Below are 19147 nucleotides of genomic sequence, written 5' to 3' on the forward strand. Positions count from 1 at the left end.
GTGTGGGAGAAGCAGCTGCACAGATGCAAAATGAATTCTTGTGCTGTGGAAGCGTGTGCTGTGCTGGCCAACACTGATGATTGAGAGCTACAGCTTCCACCCACCAATAAAGCTGGGCTTGGAAGTGCAGATACAAATAACTTGCAAATACTAATAATTTGCTGGGTGCATGCAATCAAGTGTGATGTGTGTGCAGAGTATGGGTACAGCCTGGCAATTCCACTGGTGTGTGGTCCTTCTAGAGAGTGAAGCCTCTTTTCTTCTTCACATAGGAAGTCCCAGCAGGCAGAACTAGGGCAACCTCCACTCAGGTTGCCCATTGCCTTCCTGTGTATGCTTGGCTGTCGTGGTGTTAGTCCTCAGTGAAAGGTTGCAGGTGTCTCATTCTCATGGCTGGCACATGCTGCTTCCCAGGGCGCTCGGCGAAAGAGAATCTAAATCCCAAATCCTGCTCTGTCGCTGTGTGCGTTTGCTGAGCTTCCAGCCTGTCTGTGCCTGAAATGCTAGCGCTGGCTTTTTGGGCTACGTAGGTGGGGAAGATTCAGGCTCTGACCCATCCCCTTAGTTTCATGTCATGGTGACAACACAGTAAAACTAAAGCAACAGAGTGGTGAAACAGGCCTCCCAAATGATGCATTGCCTGAAGGAAGCCTGTTTGGCGAGAAAGGGATCGGTGAGCTCTGGGGTGTGGGCTCCAGTTTGTGGGGTTTTTGGTTGTTTTAAAATTTTATCTTGTTCTAGAACTCTTAATTAAGATGACAAGATATGGTGATGTGCTTTATGCTTTGTACTCTGCGCTACTTGCTATTCCAAGTCTAATATGTTTGAGAATGCAAAAGTAGCTGATATTGTTAATATATTTTGAACGAGGTACTTGCTGATACTCAGAGGAACATTTTAGCTTCTCTCCTTGAAGAAATGAAATAAGAGCGATGTGAGCAACAGTCTGCTTGCAGGTTGTTTGTGAAGTAAGGCTGTTTTACTGAAATTATAAGCTCCAGGGAACTCATGATAAGTCCTGTAATTTTATCTGTGTGCAATAGGTCTTTATTATTCTTGAAATTATCTTATGACAAACATTTAATTCTTGATGTGCTCAAATTAATTTGTAAGAGGCAAATGTATAAACACTATTTCATATAAGTGTGCTTTGACATGCTTTGATAAATTAGGATTTATTTTTTTAATTTGATTGAAACCAGACAAAAAACCACAAATATGAAATCTTGGAAGATAAAAATCCTGAAAGTGTGCTTTGCAACTACTGAGAAAGTTTTATAGCCTAGCTCTTCTTGAGGGACAAATAAATGAGGAATGAAAGCAGCTACTGCGATCAGGAAAATGCATTAATGTTTTGACAGATATGTGGATATCTTAATACATGAAGTTTGGATTTTTTTCCCTGATGTGTAAATATCCACTCAATGTAATTAGAAACAATTGTGAAGTACCAGGCAGGGAATTCAAATTCTTCAGCTGAGCAGATACTGCAAATGTGATTTGTTGACAGCTTGTCATCCTGCCACTAGAGCTGACCTGGAGTTCTTTTTCTGAATGACTTTTTAAAGACAAAGTAACATAAAAAGATAAGTATTTGGCCATGGAGTGTTCTGACCCTGACTAACAGCATATGCTTAGAGAAAGAGTAGAAGAACAGGGCAAGTGCAGAGCGATATTACCTATAGAACATCTTCCTAACATCTGACTGTCCACAGTTGACTTCCTAGGCTGGAAACTGCATCCATGTTTTTAATTTTTAATAGCCTTTTTATTCAGTAGTTTGATTTAAATATCATCTTGGACCCATTTTTGTTTGTTGGTTTGGTTTTTGTTTGTTTGGTTTGGTTTGTTTGTTTTTTGTTTGTTTTGTTGTTTGTTTTTTTTAAAGTATGAGGAGTCTTCACAAGCAAACTTTTATCTGCTTTGTTCAACATTGTTTTCAAATTTTCTTTTTTGGCATAGGTGGGAAAAAAGGTGAAATACTTTTTCCTTGGGTTGGTTTGCACATATTGGAGATCAGTGGTCTGCAATATTAATCCCAAATGTTCTGTTTCAAAATAGATAAATGACAATTTGAAGTATATTTTGTATATCAGGATGTTGTCACACAGGAAATGGGATACTAGGCAACAATTTTTAGGTGTTACATGGGAACTTGGAAGACTGAGAGAAACCCTTTAAAAAGTCTTTTGACTTTCAGTCATAGTTTGCCACTTACTCACTTGTTTATTTTTAGTGTTTCTCAGTGCTTTGAGATGTTAAACTACGCTGGCCCCACTATAATTTTATTTCTGTATTACAACATCTGTGTGAAAGAGGTCAAACCAAAATTGTCAATAACATATTAAATACATGAAAAAAATGACATTTCTTATATATCCTCTTTTCTGAATAAAAATGTTTCATACAAGTGATATTTTTAAACTAAGCTGTTGGTAAGCCTCCCCTTCACCTGGCTATCTTGCCTCTGCTAGTAATCAGAAATTCCTAAGCATTTAACCCCTATTTGAGGAGCTTAATTTGACAATACAGGTTTAAAAGTCTTGCTCAGCTGTAGCTAATGCTTGGAAGTGCCTTGAATCCCTTGGAGCTGGTGATTGCAGCACAGCTGGAATATTACCTGCTGGAAATAGTTCTAAGACACTCATCTCATCTCTCTGTGAAGTGCCCTGTGTAGAAACTTATAGGTGATTCTGTGGGAAGATGCGCTTGCAGCCTTAGGTGTTGAAGCTACTCCACATTTCATGTGGTCCATGGGATCTGTGGTAGAGAAGTTAGTGAATCTCTGCAGCCTGATAGGGCAGTCATCTGGATCAGGGAAGTCGAGGTTTCAGATGCTACTACAAAATATTGCTGATCATGAAGGCTGAGGTTTCAACTATCACTGCAAAATATTACTCATGTATATTTCTCTAAAGATAGTTTTATATAAACAGACTTTTGAGAGGAACTGGGGCTTAACACCTTTTCACAAGGGGAATGAATGCTCTAAGTCCAATTGAGTTCACTCCTAAGTGATGCCTTAAGGAGGTGCAGGACTCTTCCTACATTGCTGTTGTGGCAGCTTGGACAACTCTGTGCTCAGCTTTGGTGAATTCTTTTTCTGAGGTATCTAACAGCATGCCCAAGGCATTTGGATCAGGATTATGGGAGGAGTCAGCAGCCAAGAACACAGGCAGTGGGAGGCTGGGTAGTACTTACAATCTCTCTCCATGCTCTCTAGAAGCTTCAGGGTTGCTGCAGACATATCTCTGAATGAGCAGATTATGGAATACAGCGGTCTTGTGCAAAATAAAAGATCTAGCCAAAGTTCTTATGGGCATTGCCTGTCATTCCTATGTATGCCAATGACTGAAAGCATGGAAATAGATCTGTACCAGAAGTTACTGGGGACTGTTTTTTCTCCAAATACTGCTTAAAATCTGTAAAAGGAACTTTCTGGTCCTCAACTTTTCCTCAAGGAAAAGTGTGGATAAACAGAGAGGCTTTTAATAGTATTATAACTTTATCCGATATTAAAAAGTCCAGTTACGTCAGCTGGAAAGTAGATTTAAACATGTTTAAAAACTGCTTCTCGGCACAACAGACACTGTGTATAGAATATGGATTCTCTAGTGCAACCTGCTTTTGTTTATAAGACACAAAATTCCTAATTAATTAAGAGTACATATGTTTTTCTTTGGTTTGATTGTTTTGATCCGAAATATGCAAACTGACCACCATATGCAAACTGATGAAGGCGTGGACTTAATTTTGGTCTTGCTTGCACCAAAAAATGGAACGTGTGACTTGCATGAGTCTGGGTCAGACTGCAGGAGGCCATATGTGTTTGTTTTAGCATTTATGAATGGTTATATTTACCTCATTGCAATGACTCGCTTTGGTTTCTATTGACAAAATCATGACTTAAGAGAATGTTTGCAAAGACAAGAACAGATGTTTCCAGGCTGCTTGCCACAGAGAGGGAAAAAAAGCTGGTATTTCCTTGTAAGCTGGTGTTGGCTGTGCCATTTTTCCAATGAGTAATTGTGAACGGTAGTCATTAGTCAGTTGCTGAAGATCCTGACTTGACAACAAAAGAACGGGCTTGGAGATGCCTTTTTGTATAGTCTCATCTATATAGGAGAGTGAAAGACAATTGCTGTAATCACTGAAACCAATTCTACCCTGTAACACTCTCTTGAAGTACCTTAATGACCAAGGAGAACCTAAAAGCTTAATGAAATAGATAATCCATAGATATTTTCTCCTCTTCTTCGCAGGCATGTTGGTTTCAAATTAAGCTGAAAACTTTTATTAGGCACTTTTATGAAATTGCAAAGCAACATAAGCTTTCTGGAGTTAGTTTGGTCATTTTCTTTTTCCCTCTGCAACCATAAGATTAAGAGCACCTCCTAAATCACAATACTAAAATCAAACTTGTTTAAAACAAACTTTTCTAGAGGGTGGAAAAAAGTGTAGTAGACTCTTAGCAGGGCTGATGATCTGGGAGGGTTTTAGGCAAAGTGTTTGTGAAGCAATATGTGTGCACAGAGTTTTAATGCCACACACCCCGCACTGCACCCAGGAGCTGCAGTGTGGGGTGTGTGGCGTCTGAGGGTTTGGAAATGGAGTTTTGGAAAGGCAAATGAAGAGAGAACCTGCTTTGGGAGAGACAACACCTGTGTGTAGCAATTGCCTTGGGTGTTCAATGGATGGGAGGCCCCTCACGAGTAGAGCCGAGGGGTGGGAGCTGCTCAGTGGTCTCCCATGCTGGGACACAGCCCTCAGTGGGCAATGCCAGGCCTTTGTCCTCTGTAAAGGCTTTAATTTTTGGGTAGGGAGTTGGGTCTTGCTCCATTATAAGATGATGATTTGTGAAAAGAAAAAATTCACATGTTTTGAAGAGATGTGGCTATAATACTTGTGTACTCACAGACCTTCCAGATGGAAAAGACAATGAACTACAGGGTATATGACATAAATGAACTGTATTTTGGCCTTAAAAATATGCAACACAGTGCTCTCAGTGCTCAGTCAGAAGCCACTACTTGATATGTCTTTGAATGTCATGAATGCAGGGGGAACTGAGCATGACTTAAAAAACCAAGCAAGTTTGAAAGCATGTTCTGTATCAGTTTACCAACAGGGAATTTTTAAAATGAATATATGGAGGCATCTTCTACCTTCCCACTTCCATGATCCACTTACTGCAGGCTTGGTAAGATGTATTCCTTGAGATATTTCAGGGTTGGGTTTTTTTCTGTTACTTTTCTAAATAGGCAGTGTTATACTGATCTGTTAAGTGTCATGCCACGGCCACTGACTGGATGAAATACCATATGAACAGTTCATGGGTTTGCTGGTTCCACCTGCTGGCTGAACTGGTGGTGATGACCTGTCAGTCAAGTGGAGTTGAATGAGTAATCTTAAAAAGAGATTTTGTTAATAGTTCCTGTCTGAAGTATGGGGATAGTGTCTTGTCTCCATACTACAGACTTTCTCATTTTTTATTAACTTTCATTTCATTAAATTCAATTTAAAAAGGCAGCTTCTTAAACAGGATGAAAATATTTAACCACAAGAGCATTTTTAGCAAGAGCAGGACAGCAACCCTCTTTGAAAATAAGAAGATGAACAAGTTAACCCAGTGATGTGCAAGCACTGCTGCTTGCTCATTGCTTCTGGAGCTTGCCCTGGGAGAGAAAGCCTAGAGCTGCTCCCTGCTAGAGCTAACACAGAGAACTGCATGGCATGCATGAAGGCTGGGAGAAGAATGACCCCTCGTATTGGGAACATACACCAAACATTTCCCCAAAGAGGGAAAAGGGTGGGGGTGGGAGAAGCCCAGAGTTAGACTTGACTCTAGATACTGCAATGCCCTTAGGTACCAAAGAAAGGTTAGAGGAGAGAGGAGTGAATGGCTCTCATTAGCATGGGTCATAGGGTTGAGACTAGGGCTAAAGTTCAGGGCAGAGTGGGCATGGGATTCCAGTTAAAGCTGGGTACTGCAAAGCCTGCAGGGCTGGAAGAAAGCTTACATGAAACCAAAAGGTGTTTGCTAGGTATGACTAATTCCAGAATTAGTGTTGGAGTTACTGTTAGGATTTGGGATTTTTGGTGCTCTAGAGCTCAGTTCCTTGTTTGAATCTCACCAGACTGAGTGCTGAGGTTTGACTCCAGTAGAAATAAATCTTTTTTGATTGTTTTTTCTTAGCACTAGGCTATGATTAAGTCTAAGTTTACGATAACAAAGTTTCTGAGATCCTGTTTTATAGAATTTCATTTCTTGCTGTGTTGTCAAAGCACATGGAGGAGATTAGCAGCTGGTTCTGTGGAGGTGAGTGGTTTATATTGTAGGTTTCCAAGCTAGTAGGTTTTTAAGGGTCTTTAAAGGTACACTTTAGGTTCTTCAAAGATTCATCTGTTCAGGATATTTAAAGAGTGAGGTTTCTAAGGGAACATCATGATGCTGTTACCCTTCCTCCTCCTCCAGGCAGTCATTGCTGGTTGCCAGAGGTTCAGTCTAGCCTGCTAGTGACAGAGAAGGAACAAACAATGTATGAATCACAGAAGGCTACAACTTTACTCCAGGATAAAGCAGGGACAGGATATTAGTGCATGAGTAGGTCCTACAGATGTCCATATTGACATACTTGTTAGCATGGTTTTGTCGTGTATCGATTAGTTGTCCCCCAGGCATGGTCTGGGCACAGTTCAGGAAGTGAACATGTACCATGGCTATAAGCAGTTTGGATATGTCCCTTCTTTTCAGGAAAGGGATTTAACCTTGAGGGAGGAGGTGTTCTGTTCCACTTGGCCTCAGAGCCTGAGAAGAGTCACTTTCTTGAATTATTTAGTAATACAGAGCAAACCAAATTGACTCAGGGACAATGAAAACTGATAACTGGGTCTGAAGGGTCAGCCTAAGGAACACCTTTATGGGGAGGGAATTCTTGCGTCAACTGCAGAGATGCTGCTCACCTGCAAATATTGTTTTGTTTTCTGTTTTAAAAGCTCTGATGTTCTAAAGGATTTATTTGCAAGCAAATCCCTCCAATTTTCATCGTTGTTGCTGATGGCATGTCTGTGATTGTGGGAACTCAGCAGCACTTACAGGTACACTGCAGCAGATTACCATGCTGCCAGTAGTTTTCATGCAGCATTACTGTACCACGGTCAGAAATGGTTGATTGCACAGGAGAAGGAAGTGTAGAGGAATCATTGAGTATTTAGATAATGATAGATGGAACATGAGCCTGATTGCATTTGACTTAAAAGCAACCTCCTTTGCCGCTTAAAAACCAAGATCCCACTCCTGAAAATATTACACCTGCCTCCCATGGTAATTTTTTTAGTGATTTTTATAGAGAAAGGATTTTTAGATACATCTAGTACTTTGTCCATTTGGAGAGAGGTGACACTTCATCTTTCACTAAGACATTTCAGGCTCATTCTCACACCAAATCCATTTTCATTCCTGCTATATGAACCTGTAACACAGGTTATACAATTAGGAGGAAAGTGTTTGCAGAAACAATAAGGAAAACCTGATAAATGAAATCTGCTATATGCTGCCAGTCATGCTGATGCTGTTCCAATAAACACAAACATATTTTTGCATACCCAGTTTAAAGACACAGAGTAAAATAATTTATGGCCAGAATTGTCTTTCATTCCTTGCAGCATTTATATGTATAAAATACTATACACACAAAAAATATGTTAAGGGAGCAATACTGACATAAAGTAGAATGCTAGAAAGGCAATGCTGTAGTTAGTGTTGTAGTTATAATATTATAGTTAACACACTTTTTGTTCAGAAACTGGGTCCCTCTCTGTGAATGCTCTATGTACAGTCTTTATGCAATTATGAGCATTTTTTAAGGCAAGTGTTTGGTTTAGGGAGGGAATTTGCTTTCAAGGCAAATGCAGTGAGATTTATATCACATCTGTAATTATCCAAGTGGAACCTTGTCTTGCAAAGGAGATTTGTCTTATAGAGTGCACAGTTTGGGCAGCCTTCAATTTAGGAGTGGATGCAAAATACTTTTCCAAGTGTTGTTCCATAATTTTTTTCTATTTTTTTTCCCCTGTACGCTATTCAAACCTTTGGAAGACAAAATCGGTCATTTCCTTGTGGGAATTGTTATTCAGCTCTTTCACTGTAGTTTCTGAGTGCCTCAGAAATGTTAATGTGTTGTCACCAGTTCTGAGGAGGTGATGTGATATCTCCTCTTTATAAAACAGGCGTGAAGGCTGGTGGTTGAAACATGGGTCTGAGAGTGTTTGCTAATTTGGGGGCCATATTCCATGACCTGATTTCTTGGACTAGTGCATTTCTCTTGATCAAGACACATTCCCTATTGTTGATTTCAGTGAGTGCTGCAATCTCACCCTCAGGGTTTGAAACTGAAGACCAAAGATATAAGGAATAGTTATTTGGTGACCAGCTGAGTCAAGATTTACTGTAAGCAGCTTCCCTAGCAACACATAAGAACTGTGAAGCAGAGGCTGGCATACAGTGCTTTCTGAAAGGATGGTGCTCATTTCCAATTGTGTAGAGCCTCTTTCTTCTGATTCTACTGTGTCTTTGAATATCTGTAACAAATGAGGGAGTGCTCCAGTGAGCCTTTCTAGCTGGACTTCTGATCCTCAGGAAAGATACCTACTGACAAGTCAGAAAACAGATTGTTTATTTAAAGAGCAGACTCAGAGAAAACAGTCCTACTGCTTCAACTTTGACAGCTTGTCCCAAGTTTTTCTTGTTATTGCACAAAATAGAATGGTCTATGTATACATTAAAAAAGAACCCATGTTTTGTCTTACAGCAGTCATCTGATGACAGCACCTAAGTCAGTCTCTTCCTTCAGCTTAATATCCTGCTATGTACTTTTCTACTTGAAAACCACTCATCTCTGCTCAAAAGTGGTGTGTAGTGTCAGCCCAGTGACATTAGTTTACTACACTGAATGGTGTTACTGCATGTAAAACTATCCCATTAGCCCGTTTGCAATATAAAATAGGCTTCTGCATTTTACAAGCTTATACAGTGTAGTAAGAATCTGGCAAGTGTAAAGGAAAAAGGTGTTAAGGAGAGCTGGCAGCTCCTTAAAGAAACAATATTAAGTGCAAACTCTTCCAATAAGGAGGAAAGTTAAGGAAGTGCACTAGAAGACCAGTGTAGCTAAATTGCCAGCTCTTCATGGCTCCTAAAGAGAAGTTTTTTTTTTACAGAGTGGAAAGTAGGTCAGATTTCCAAGAAGAAGGATAAAAAAATAGCATGTAGTGACAATAAAATCAGAAATATTGAGGCACAAAATGATATTAAAATATCCAGGTTTGTTACAGGCAGTAAGAATTAATTTTTTATGTGCATTAGTAATGAAAGAATGACTGAAAGGAAAAGTTAGAGGGTGAAAGGGATCAACAGATGGCATTGGGAAGGCTAAAGCATCCTTGGTTTGTTTGGGTCTTTCCTAGTACAGTGGATACTGTTGCTACTGATAACAGGGGGACTGTACTGCCACTGCAGTATCCAGAACATCTTACATGCACAAATGAGTGTCTCTGTACATCCTGGTAACTAGAGAAGTGTACACCTTCCACCTGCACCCACCAACCTTAGGGTGGTTTGTCCAGAGGACATTGCTGTACAATGCCTGAAATACCAATTGAAGATGACTTGAAAAGTGTTTGGGAACAGTGCACTGTTGGAAGGAAAGGGAGGAGCCCAGAGGTGCCTTCTTTGCAAGTACTGTTCTGTAGTTTTGTTAATGAGTTAGATGATGTTACTAAGTGCACTAACAATTTATGTAGAAAGCTGGTAGGGATGAAAGAAACGGCTAAAATTCAAAGTGGCGTTGGTCAGTTGGAGAAGTAGGCATAAAAAGAATGGTCAAAGTTCAACAAGGACGTGTTCTATATGTGACTCTTGGGAGTAACCAGTCTTAATGATAAAGTCGGGGAAATAACTTCCTAGGGAGTAACTATTCAGAAGAAAAACCTGAGAGTTGCAAAGAATCACAAGCCAGTACATGAGTACATTGTCACGGTGTGGTATGTAGTATTCTGGAGTGAATAGAAAGGAATATAACTTGCAGAACATATGGCAAAAAAAAAAATCCTTCCTTACCTGGAGCACCGTGTCAGGTCACAGGGACTGTACCTTGAGAAAGAAGTAAATCAATAAGACTATGCAGAGGGACAGTAACAACACTGAACAGTCAGTCCCAGATAACATGACTAATATGTATTGAACACATTGGCATTATGTGGGGTAGATGGCAGCAATATGATTAGTGGTTATTATAGTCTTCTGTATATGTGGGCTGCTGCAAAGCTGGGGAGAATAAGCTGGTTTCTATGCCTGTGACAGCACAAAGACTAAAGGTCATATGGTCCAGGAAAAGAGATCGTGCAACCACAGTAAAAGTACTTCAGCACTGGAAGAGTTTCAGTGGGGAGGTTATTGAATCCCCACAAGGCCTTCAGGAACAATTAGGAAACATCTTCTGACAATAATGTAAGTTGTAGTAGATTCTGCTGTGGTGCTGGACATCTCTTGATGCCTCTTCCAGGCAGAAGTGTGTTGTTTTCTAACACGCTTTCATCTTTTATATCCTTTTAATCCTTGGTGAATATCACTGTTCTCTGGATAGGAATTTCTTAAATGGTGGGGGAGATTAAAATTTAGTAAATCCATAGTAGTTACCTTGGTACAGACTTCATGGGAAAGTGCTTTGAGCTACTATATTTGACAGCAGCTGCAGCTGTAAGAGTCATAGGCCACAACTTCTTAGTGAGAGTGTTCCTTATAGACAGAGTAACGACTGGGACTTGCTTTCTAATCAACATATTTTCTGAAGACTTTTAAAATGCATGTAACAGTCTGACATACCAGCTGTCACCAGAAATCATGTCCCCCACCAACACCCGCATGTGGTGCGTTGGCACTCGTCACACAGAGAGGGAGTGTTGACAAGTCCTCTTGCTAGTCACCTAGGAAGGGAGGAAAGAAGCCAGGGTTCAATGAAGGCAATCTCAGGAGAAAACCACGAACATCAGAACTGGAACAATCTGAGCAAGGAGTAACTGGGCTGGCCCAGGGCTTTTACAAGCCCAAGAGGAAATAAGTGCAGCAAAAGAGAAATTTTCTCCAGCCTCATCCATGTTTAGCTTGGTGTTTGGGACTGATTCGAACCTCTCTCATCATGGGACAGCAGTGCAATGCCGTTCATGGCCAATCTTTCCAAGTTACAGAGCCTTGAGTAGCTATAGTTGCATTTGTGTTAAAACTGAATTATGCTTTCTTTTGTCTTAGAAGCCGAACTTGATTTCCAAACCAATGCTTGACAGCATCCTTTGTCTTCGAGATGACAGATGGAAGTATGTGCGGAGCCTCCTGACCCCAGCCTTCAGCGACACCAAACTGAAAGAGGTAAGGTGTAGACAGTTCTGATTTCATAATTTAGAAGACTTGTGCAGGCATCTGCTTTATGTAGGTCCATATTAAGGACAGGTAAAACTTGCTACTTTGTGCCAGTTTATTTAGGCCTGAAGAGCATGTGCAGTAGAGCATAAGTACAGCATGGTCCAGGTCATAGACTGGTGAAAGTCAGAATAGCTCAGCTGAGGATATGATCCTCTATCTTCCTCTATATGAACCAGTTTGTCCATGAAAGTGTAGCAAACTCAGGAAGGACCCTTACATCTTCCCTACCCTGTTAGGAGTAAGCTAAAGTACAGAAAGGTTATTGCTCCCAGTTGGAACATAACTTTTCATGATGTGCAGAGTCAGCAACTCTCACATTAACACAGGAACTGCTATCAGTCTATTTTCATTTCTCCATCTCCTTCCCCTCCCCTCCTCCTTTTATTCTTTAATCCTTTCATATAATAAAATAAGTCACTGGAACAGAATGTCATTGCCAGATAAATACCTCTGACTGAAAATAAATGTCTCTGTGCTGACCTGCTGCTAATTTCCTATAAATGTATCAGCATTTGCTCAGCCATGGGAGCCCATTACCTGGTAACAAAGTCCTGTTCCAGTGACACGATATCTCTTAATTAAACGCAGATAAATGATTGACTGGTTAAAGTCTTCTTTCAAGGGGAAAAAAAAATTAACTCGACAACAACAAAAAAATCACCTTTTCCTTTACGTATTTTATTCTGAAAGGGAATTATGCCTCACTCCGGTGCCCAGTCCTGGGTTGTAAAATTTTCCACTGGGCAGACGCTTGTGTTGTTTTGACATGCCGCTGTCGAAATCCACAGTAACATCTAAATGTGTCTGCCTCTCCCAGCTCTATAGACAGCGGTTGCTTAGCAACACCGGCTGTCACCTCCTTATTATGGTAAATTCTAATTGGCCGTGAGCCTGGTGGAGATGCTGATTAATCACGACTGACAATGCCATTGGTTATGCGCCCCGACATTTGCTCTGTCACCGGCTCCATCACGAAATTTTAGCAAGGCAAGGATGTTTAAATATGCAAGCGATTAGGTGCACATGGTATGGTGGGAAGAGGAGAGTTTTGCATTTTCCTGGTGGAAATTAATCTTACTGCAGGTCATCAACTCTTTTCTGGCGGACTAACAAAAGATAACACTGCTCTCCCCTCAATTTGTGGAGAGCAACCTCTGCCGGCACCAACTGGGCAGGCTTGGCTGAGGAGCACAGCGAGGGCAAGCGAGTGGAGCCTCGGGTGTCCTGCTTGGGCACACGTGGGTTTGCAGGGTCTGACTGATCAAACTGACTTGGGAGGAGAAGTCATGGCACTCCCTTTGCACTGCTTGGTGGTGGAGCTGGAACGAAGGAATAGTGGTAGGAGGTAGAGTTGAGGTCTGGCCAGTGCCTGGTAGCCGTCTCGCATGCAAAGACTGAGCTCTTTATTTTTAACCTGATAATCACCTTTCCCCATGATGCCTCTTCCAAGCTCTGTGGAAGGGGTGTGACTGTGGATGGGCTCAGGGTGACCTGGAAATGGTTACTTTTTCCTCCCGTTCTACACCAAGTGAGAAAAAGTGGAATGGGGCAGGTCTCTCTGAAAAGCTCAGCTTTGTTCCTCTCTCCCATGCCTTCAGCAGAAGTCTGTCCATTTTGACATAGAGAGACACTTGCAGTAAGCCCATATGAGATTAAGAACTGCTGTTGAACGGATGTGCTCCTCAACCTCGCATTTCATTTTCTACCCAAATACATTAACAGTCCTGGGATCTGAAGTTAATGTAATTTAAGTCCTTGCCCATGTGCTTTTCTTGCTGTTGCTTAATTTGGAAGCCATACCAACACTTCTCAAAGGAAATTGATGCTCATTAATTATGATCTCACTTTTTAACTCTCCCATATTTGGTACTCTCTCAGAACCTCTGCAGCAGCATGGAAACAAAAATACCATATTCTACTATTGGCCATACCACAGAGTATTCAGAGTTATATAGAAGACATCCTGTTTATAATAATCCCTTCCTCTGTACTTCAAAGCAGTTACAAACAAGCTAGCTTTGGTATTAATTTATTGCATAATAACCTGGATATGTTATTTTATACATATTTATAAATACTACTAGGCACTTTCCTTATTTTTTCTCCCAAGACATTGATTCTTTTGCCGCAGAGGTTCAAGCTCTGATAAAATTCCACACCAAAGTCTTCCTCTCTGTTCACTCTGGATGTCTGCCTTGCCTTTGTTCCTGTATGCAAACTTTCCAGTGATGCTGGAGAGACTGCAGACCTCCTGAGTGGTTCCTTGAGTGCTGCAGCCCCTAGTGCCACTCCAAACATAGACTTGTCTGTCTGGATGCTCTGAGAGAACTGAGAGCTGTTAGCCTGTGACAGAGCAAGAAATGTTAACAACTCCTTGTGCTCCCCATAGCAATCACTTCAGATAAAAGATGCACCAAGAGCCAGAGACTGGTGGTTCCTGATAACTCCATTTCAGAAACACAAGAAGGGACAGTTTCAGGGCCAGCAAGAATGAGAAGCTGGTCATCTACTTTAACCTGACTGCTGGAGGACAAGAGCCAAGGCAGAGCTAATGTATGTTGCTAAGATTTAACCTGCAGTGCTCCACAGAGGCACCTGGCTGCTGTGGCTGTGACCAGGGGCATACTTTGCTCTTGTCGCTCCACAGAAGTAGTATAATGTCACTGAGAAGTTTGCTGAGCTTGAGGAATTTCCCCTTAGTTTGGCAAAAATCTCCGACAGCCAGTCACCAAATGATAAAAAAGTTGATTCCAGAAATTTTTAATTTTTCAGTTACAGGAAATGAACTGAAACGAGAGGTTATAGAGCTACTGGGTAGCCCATATAGTGACTGCTGCATGTATGCAGAGAGTTATTTTCATAACATTTTTCAAGAGCTTCTGGCATCTTCTCTAGCTTTCTCTTTTCTCAAATTCTTTTTAAAAGCCATGCACTGTTTCACTGTTGCTTTTATGGATTCCTATATATTGGGTGTTCTCCCTTTTTAATTTTCTTTTTCCAATAAGCATGTGAAGATTAGTAAAGCAGTTGAGATGAGGGAGGGGGGCTTGGACTCGAGAATTGGATTTTGGGGCTCTCAAACCACGACAGCAGTCCACTCCGAGTGAAGGAAGTTTTGGCTCCAGATAACATTAAATACAAATACTATAGTGGTGGTGAACATAGCATAAAGCAATAGACTTCTAAGCTTGGTCCTACAGTAAGATTTGGTAGCATCCCATATGACATGCCACTGGAGTTGGTAGCAGATCTGATAATAAGTTCTTTCCAGTAAGACCCCCTCATAGTGCCATTGCTATGGGAGCACTAAGAATGAGAAATGAGAGACAAGAGGCAGGAGACCCAAGAAATTTCACTTCCAGTTTTGACATTGACTGCCTGTGGGTGATCTGACAGTAGCTACGTAAATTCTCTGCACATGAAACAACTTTTATCTTTTAAATGGGAATATTACCAATCACTGAAAGTTGATCCAAGATGTAATTCATGAGGAATTGATGAATACCTGGAGGCTCTAAGTAAAAGAATAATTTCCCAGTGTTCCTGTCATGCTCTCCTCAGCTATTATGTATTGAAACAAACTGACATGTTAGTGATCTTACTGTACCGATCTTGATTCCCTATTTAGTATTTCTTATTTTATTCCTCTTCTTTTTGCTGTGGTGCCTGTGATGATCCTGCAGTTCTGGACCCCTTGTCAGACTTGATAAATAGCTTTGCTCTCTTTTACAGCCAACACCAGCAGAAAACCTATTGATTTTTATTTATTCTGATGGTACTGCAGTAGTCTTGTCATCTCCTATCAGTATGCTGGGAATCCTCTCCTCCATTAACAAACCATTAAAACAAAGCGGAACACAAAAATTAGAGGAGAGAGCACAGCATAATGTAGCATTGTCCTAAATAACCTGTGAAGTGGAGTTTGTGTTGAGGCATTTCTTTCAAATGAAGGGAGACACAAAGCAGAACTTGGGATAACGTGGCAGAACAGTGCAGGAAAATCCTCTAGTGTCACTCTCAGGCATGTAGATCTTTCATGTCCCACTAGGATGTAAGATCTGACAGTCCAACCATTGAGATTTCCTTGATTTGCTCTTATTCTGTTTGTGCACGTTGGTCAAAGGTATTTTGGAAGGGTCTCTGGAAATTGTTGTTGCTGGGCAAAGCAAGCATGCTCACCTAAGGCAAATCAAATAACTAACATAAAAACTGATATGTTAAATGTGCATATCCTTGAGCCACGGATCAGTGTCTGGTTGAGTTGCTCATTTTGGTAAGTTGTGCCCAGGAATAGCAAGGCCCACTGTCAGGTGATGAGAACAAATCCACTCACAAAACGTCTTCCTGACACTCTAGTCTTTTCCTGGTTTTATTCAGGGACTTGAAATCTGGAACAGAAGCAATTCTTGTTTTAGGGATGTATTCTTTTTCCATCTCCTTCCTTTATATTTCATGACATTTGTGGGACAAGAGGTCCAATGCGACTTCTGCTTCTGTATGCGAACAGTAAAGTCTCCAGTGTGTCTGTCTACAGTGAACATGATCCAGCCTTCTACTTTTTAGTTTGCTGTGCTAATAATAAGGGGAATAATAATACTAATGAATACCGAGGGCCACATCTAACTAGAGGAACGTGACTCCGATGCCTTTGAACAGTGCAAACATCCACATGCGCTGTGTGTACGCAGAAGCAGAAACTAATTGTTGTTATGTGCCAAATAGCATATTGGCAGGATTTAAACAGCAAAGCCCCTGGCATTATGAAAACCCTAACCCCAAATGCTCTTCTTTGGCAAAAAGAAAGAAATTTGGACTCTGGGCTACTCTTGCTATTAGATAACTGGCAGATCAAATATTTACAGGGACCATATTGTTTAGATTTTTCTTCATCCTGTTCCTCTCAGCCAATCTGAACACAGAGCAGCTGGGGTTTGTTTACCTACCAAGAACTGAATCTCAGGCAGGTTATGCAGGTTTTATGTTCTGACTGGCAAATGAGAATATATAGAAAGTCACTGATACCAAGGCAGTGTAGATCAATGTGTCTGTTTCTGTGCTGGTTTTCAATGTTTGGTATATTTCACCTCCCCCAACGCTATTTTTCTTGACAATTGGACAGAGTCTGAGGTGTTAAGGGACTTGAGAATGTTTCAGTCTGTGGTCTTTGTAGTTCACAATCTTGGACTAATTTATACCCCCTAGGGGAATAAAAACTCAAACACAACCTACGATTCTCATGTAGATATCCCCTGTAGCTTTCATATGTAAATAATTGTCTCATCGATATGATTCTGTCCTATCATGCTAACAATAAATCAAATCCATGTGTCCCCCTCCTTATTTTCCTGGTTAGATTTACTAATAAAAATACCTTATGGCTAGAAATTAATTGCAACAGTATTTTGAAAGCTGGTGGAATGAGGAAAGTGCAGAGGTGCTGTGGGATGCCCTGGCCAGACGTGCCCCTGATATCTCTGCCAGCTGTTGAAGAGCAATAGCAACCAGCTGGGTGGTTGCAGATCTGGTGATGTGATGAAAAAAAAGAGAAAATAAGGCAATAACAGGAACATCTGAAATGATCACCATCTGTTTAGGAAACATCATACCTGTTAAAATACAGATTTTCATTTTGTTCTCCTTGACTGGTTCAATTCATTGGAGGGGTTGGACTCAGAGATTATAAAATATTTCACCCTGGTTCAGTCTGTTGAAAAGAAATGTGTTAATGTTGTTGAACCATTTGAGAAGCAGCTCACTGCAGGGGATCTTCTTTGGAAAGCCAAAAGGGAAAGAGAACTGCCACATAACATGGCATGCCCCTCCCAAACACATAACAGCTACTGTTACCAAATACTAATCTGCCGTCAGAATTGTCTTGTGAGACTGTGGCAAAGCCCAAATCACCCCGACTTTGAAATGAAATTTCTCCTGTATAGGCACGGGACCTCGAGAGCAGCTAGACACATTCTTGACTCAGACTTCTGCCTTTGGAAAACATATTGGATGCTCCCACGTTGGCCTTTTGACTGTGTATAGTCTTGCCCATGTGTTAGGATGGCAGTGTGCCTGTGCACAAAGTGTTATGCCAGTTTCACAGAGGTAGAAGTGCCAAGCAAAATGGACTTGGCTGGGCAGGCTGCTCAGCTCTCAGAGAGTGCGGCGAGGCTGCAGTAAGTCTTTTTTGGTAACAAAAATGTCAGAGGAGTAGGATGAGTCTGTTCTCATGTTTGTTGACATCCGTATGCTGAAGGAGGTTGTTCAGGAAGGAGAGGCAGGTTTCTGTGTGTATGTTGTGGGTGCCTGGCATAATTATTGAGGCAAGACTGTGGTATTAAGATGTAGGCTGTAAGGATCTCTTGGCAGTCTCTGTGGGAAAGAGCCATAGGACATAATTCCTTTAGGTTCACAGCTGGATTGCTGCTATACCCTTCCTCTGCCCCTGTAGTTGGTGTAATCAAGGAAGTGTCTGATCCCTTTCATATGTAAAAAATTAAAGAGAAAGAAAGAGAGACTTTAATGAGGTCTTCTTGGTTGCCTGTGTTATGGTTTCACTGAAGCCCTAGAGAGGAGACTGTTGCACTGTGAGTACAGCCAGGCTGTGGGTAAGTCTACCCGACCATCATGTGTCAGTGACTGGAAAGAACAATTAGTTGAATAAATCATGTGAATGTCCATTTAATAGCATCATCCAGAAAATCCTTTCCTCATGTAGCAATAGCAGTTTGCCCTCAGCTGCCTGTAGTGGTACACAGGGTGGTTTTCTAATGTACATATTAAATCCCTCAAACCAAGAGACAGCAGGATGGAAGTGCTGGGACTCTGATGCCAATACCTTTACAGGACTTTGTGACTTTGGAAAATACTATTCTTTCTGCCCTGGAGCATATGTAACCTAAGTGTAAAGTACTCTAAATACAGATCACGACAAATCTTCAGCTGGAATGATTAGAAAGAGAGGGGGATATTTTTGCTTGATAGGTCTCTGTGTATGTAGCCACAAGTGAGCAAGAAGCATAGGTCAGAGCCTCTTGTATTTAGGCCTTGAGCTGGAGAAGGTCACCCCTGTAATTTGTGGATTTATTTTTAGCAGACAGTGCCAACATTTCATATTACCTGCACATAAGTGCCTAACTACACTTGCAGAGGAACCTGAGAGCTCCATCCCATTTGCCAGATAAAAATAATTGTGAATAATTGCTTTTGTTGGTTTCTTTTTTAAGATTTTCATGTTTTTCACAATTCGGTGTGTTCCTTTCTAGATGACACCACTAATAAACCAGGCCTGTGACATCCTGCTGTGTAACTTGAAAGTCTACGCAGATTCTGGCAAAGCTTTTGATATCCAGAGGTATGTTCTACATGCCAGAAATTAGTAGCAGATTAAAAAAAAAAAAGTCAGTAGCAGCAGTTATTCTAAATATGCACTTACTGTATAAAAGTTTTTTCTTCCTCCCTTACTTTTAAGAGTGAAGATCATAGTTTAATAGAGGATGTGTCTGATAAATTCCTTTTCTTCCTGGGGGCAACCATTGCATACTTGAAAAGTAATTTTGGTAAAGCATCTAATGTATTTCTAGTGGTTGTTTAATGAAGTTTTAACAGCTGGAAGCAGAAAGGAGGGCTGCGTCAATCCCTGCCCAGTCTGTTCACTACAGTCTGTCAATAATGTACAAG

The 19147-nt window shown here is 41.0% G+C and overlaps 1 protein-coding gene across 3 annotated transcripts in view; it reads left to right on the forward strand.

Moving 5' to 3' along the window:
- Positions 1-19147, forward strand: part of TBXAS1 (thromboxane A synthase 1) — a 252202-nt gene that overhangs the window by 139665 nt on the left and 93390 nt on the right. For all 3 annotated transcript variants that reach the window (XM_018080889.2, XM_008927978.3, XM_018080888.2), the window contains 2 exons: positions 11303-11419; positions 18733-18821. In XM_018080889.2, the coding sequence (XP_017936378.2) occupies positions 11303-11419; positions 18733-18821 (206 nt within the window). The remainder of the gene's footprint in view (positions 1-11302; positions 11420-18732; positions 18822-19147) is intronic.

This window comes from Manacus vitellinus, unplaced genomic scaffold, assembly GCF_001715985.3.
Source record: "Manacus vitellinus isolate BGI_N305 unplaced genomic scaffold, ASM171598v3 scaffold_5_pilon, whole genome shotgun sequence".
NCBI lineage: Eukaryota > Metazoa > Chordata > Aves > Passeriformes > Pipridae > Manacus > Manacus vitellinus.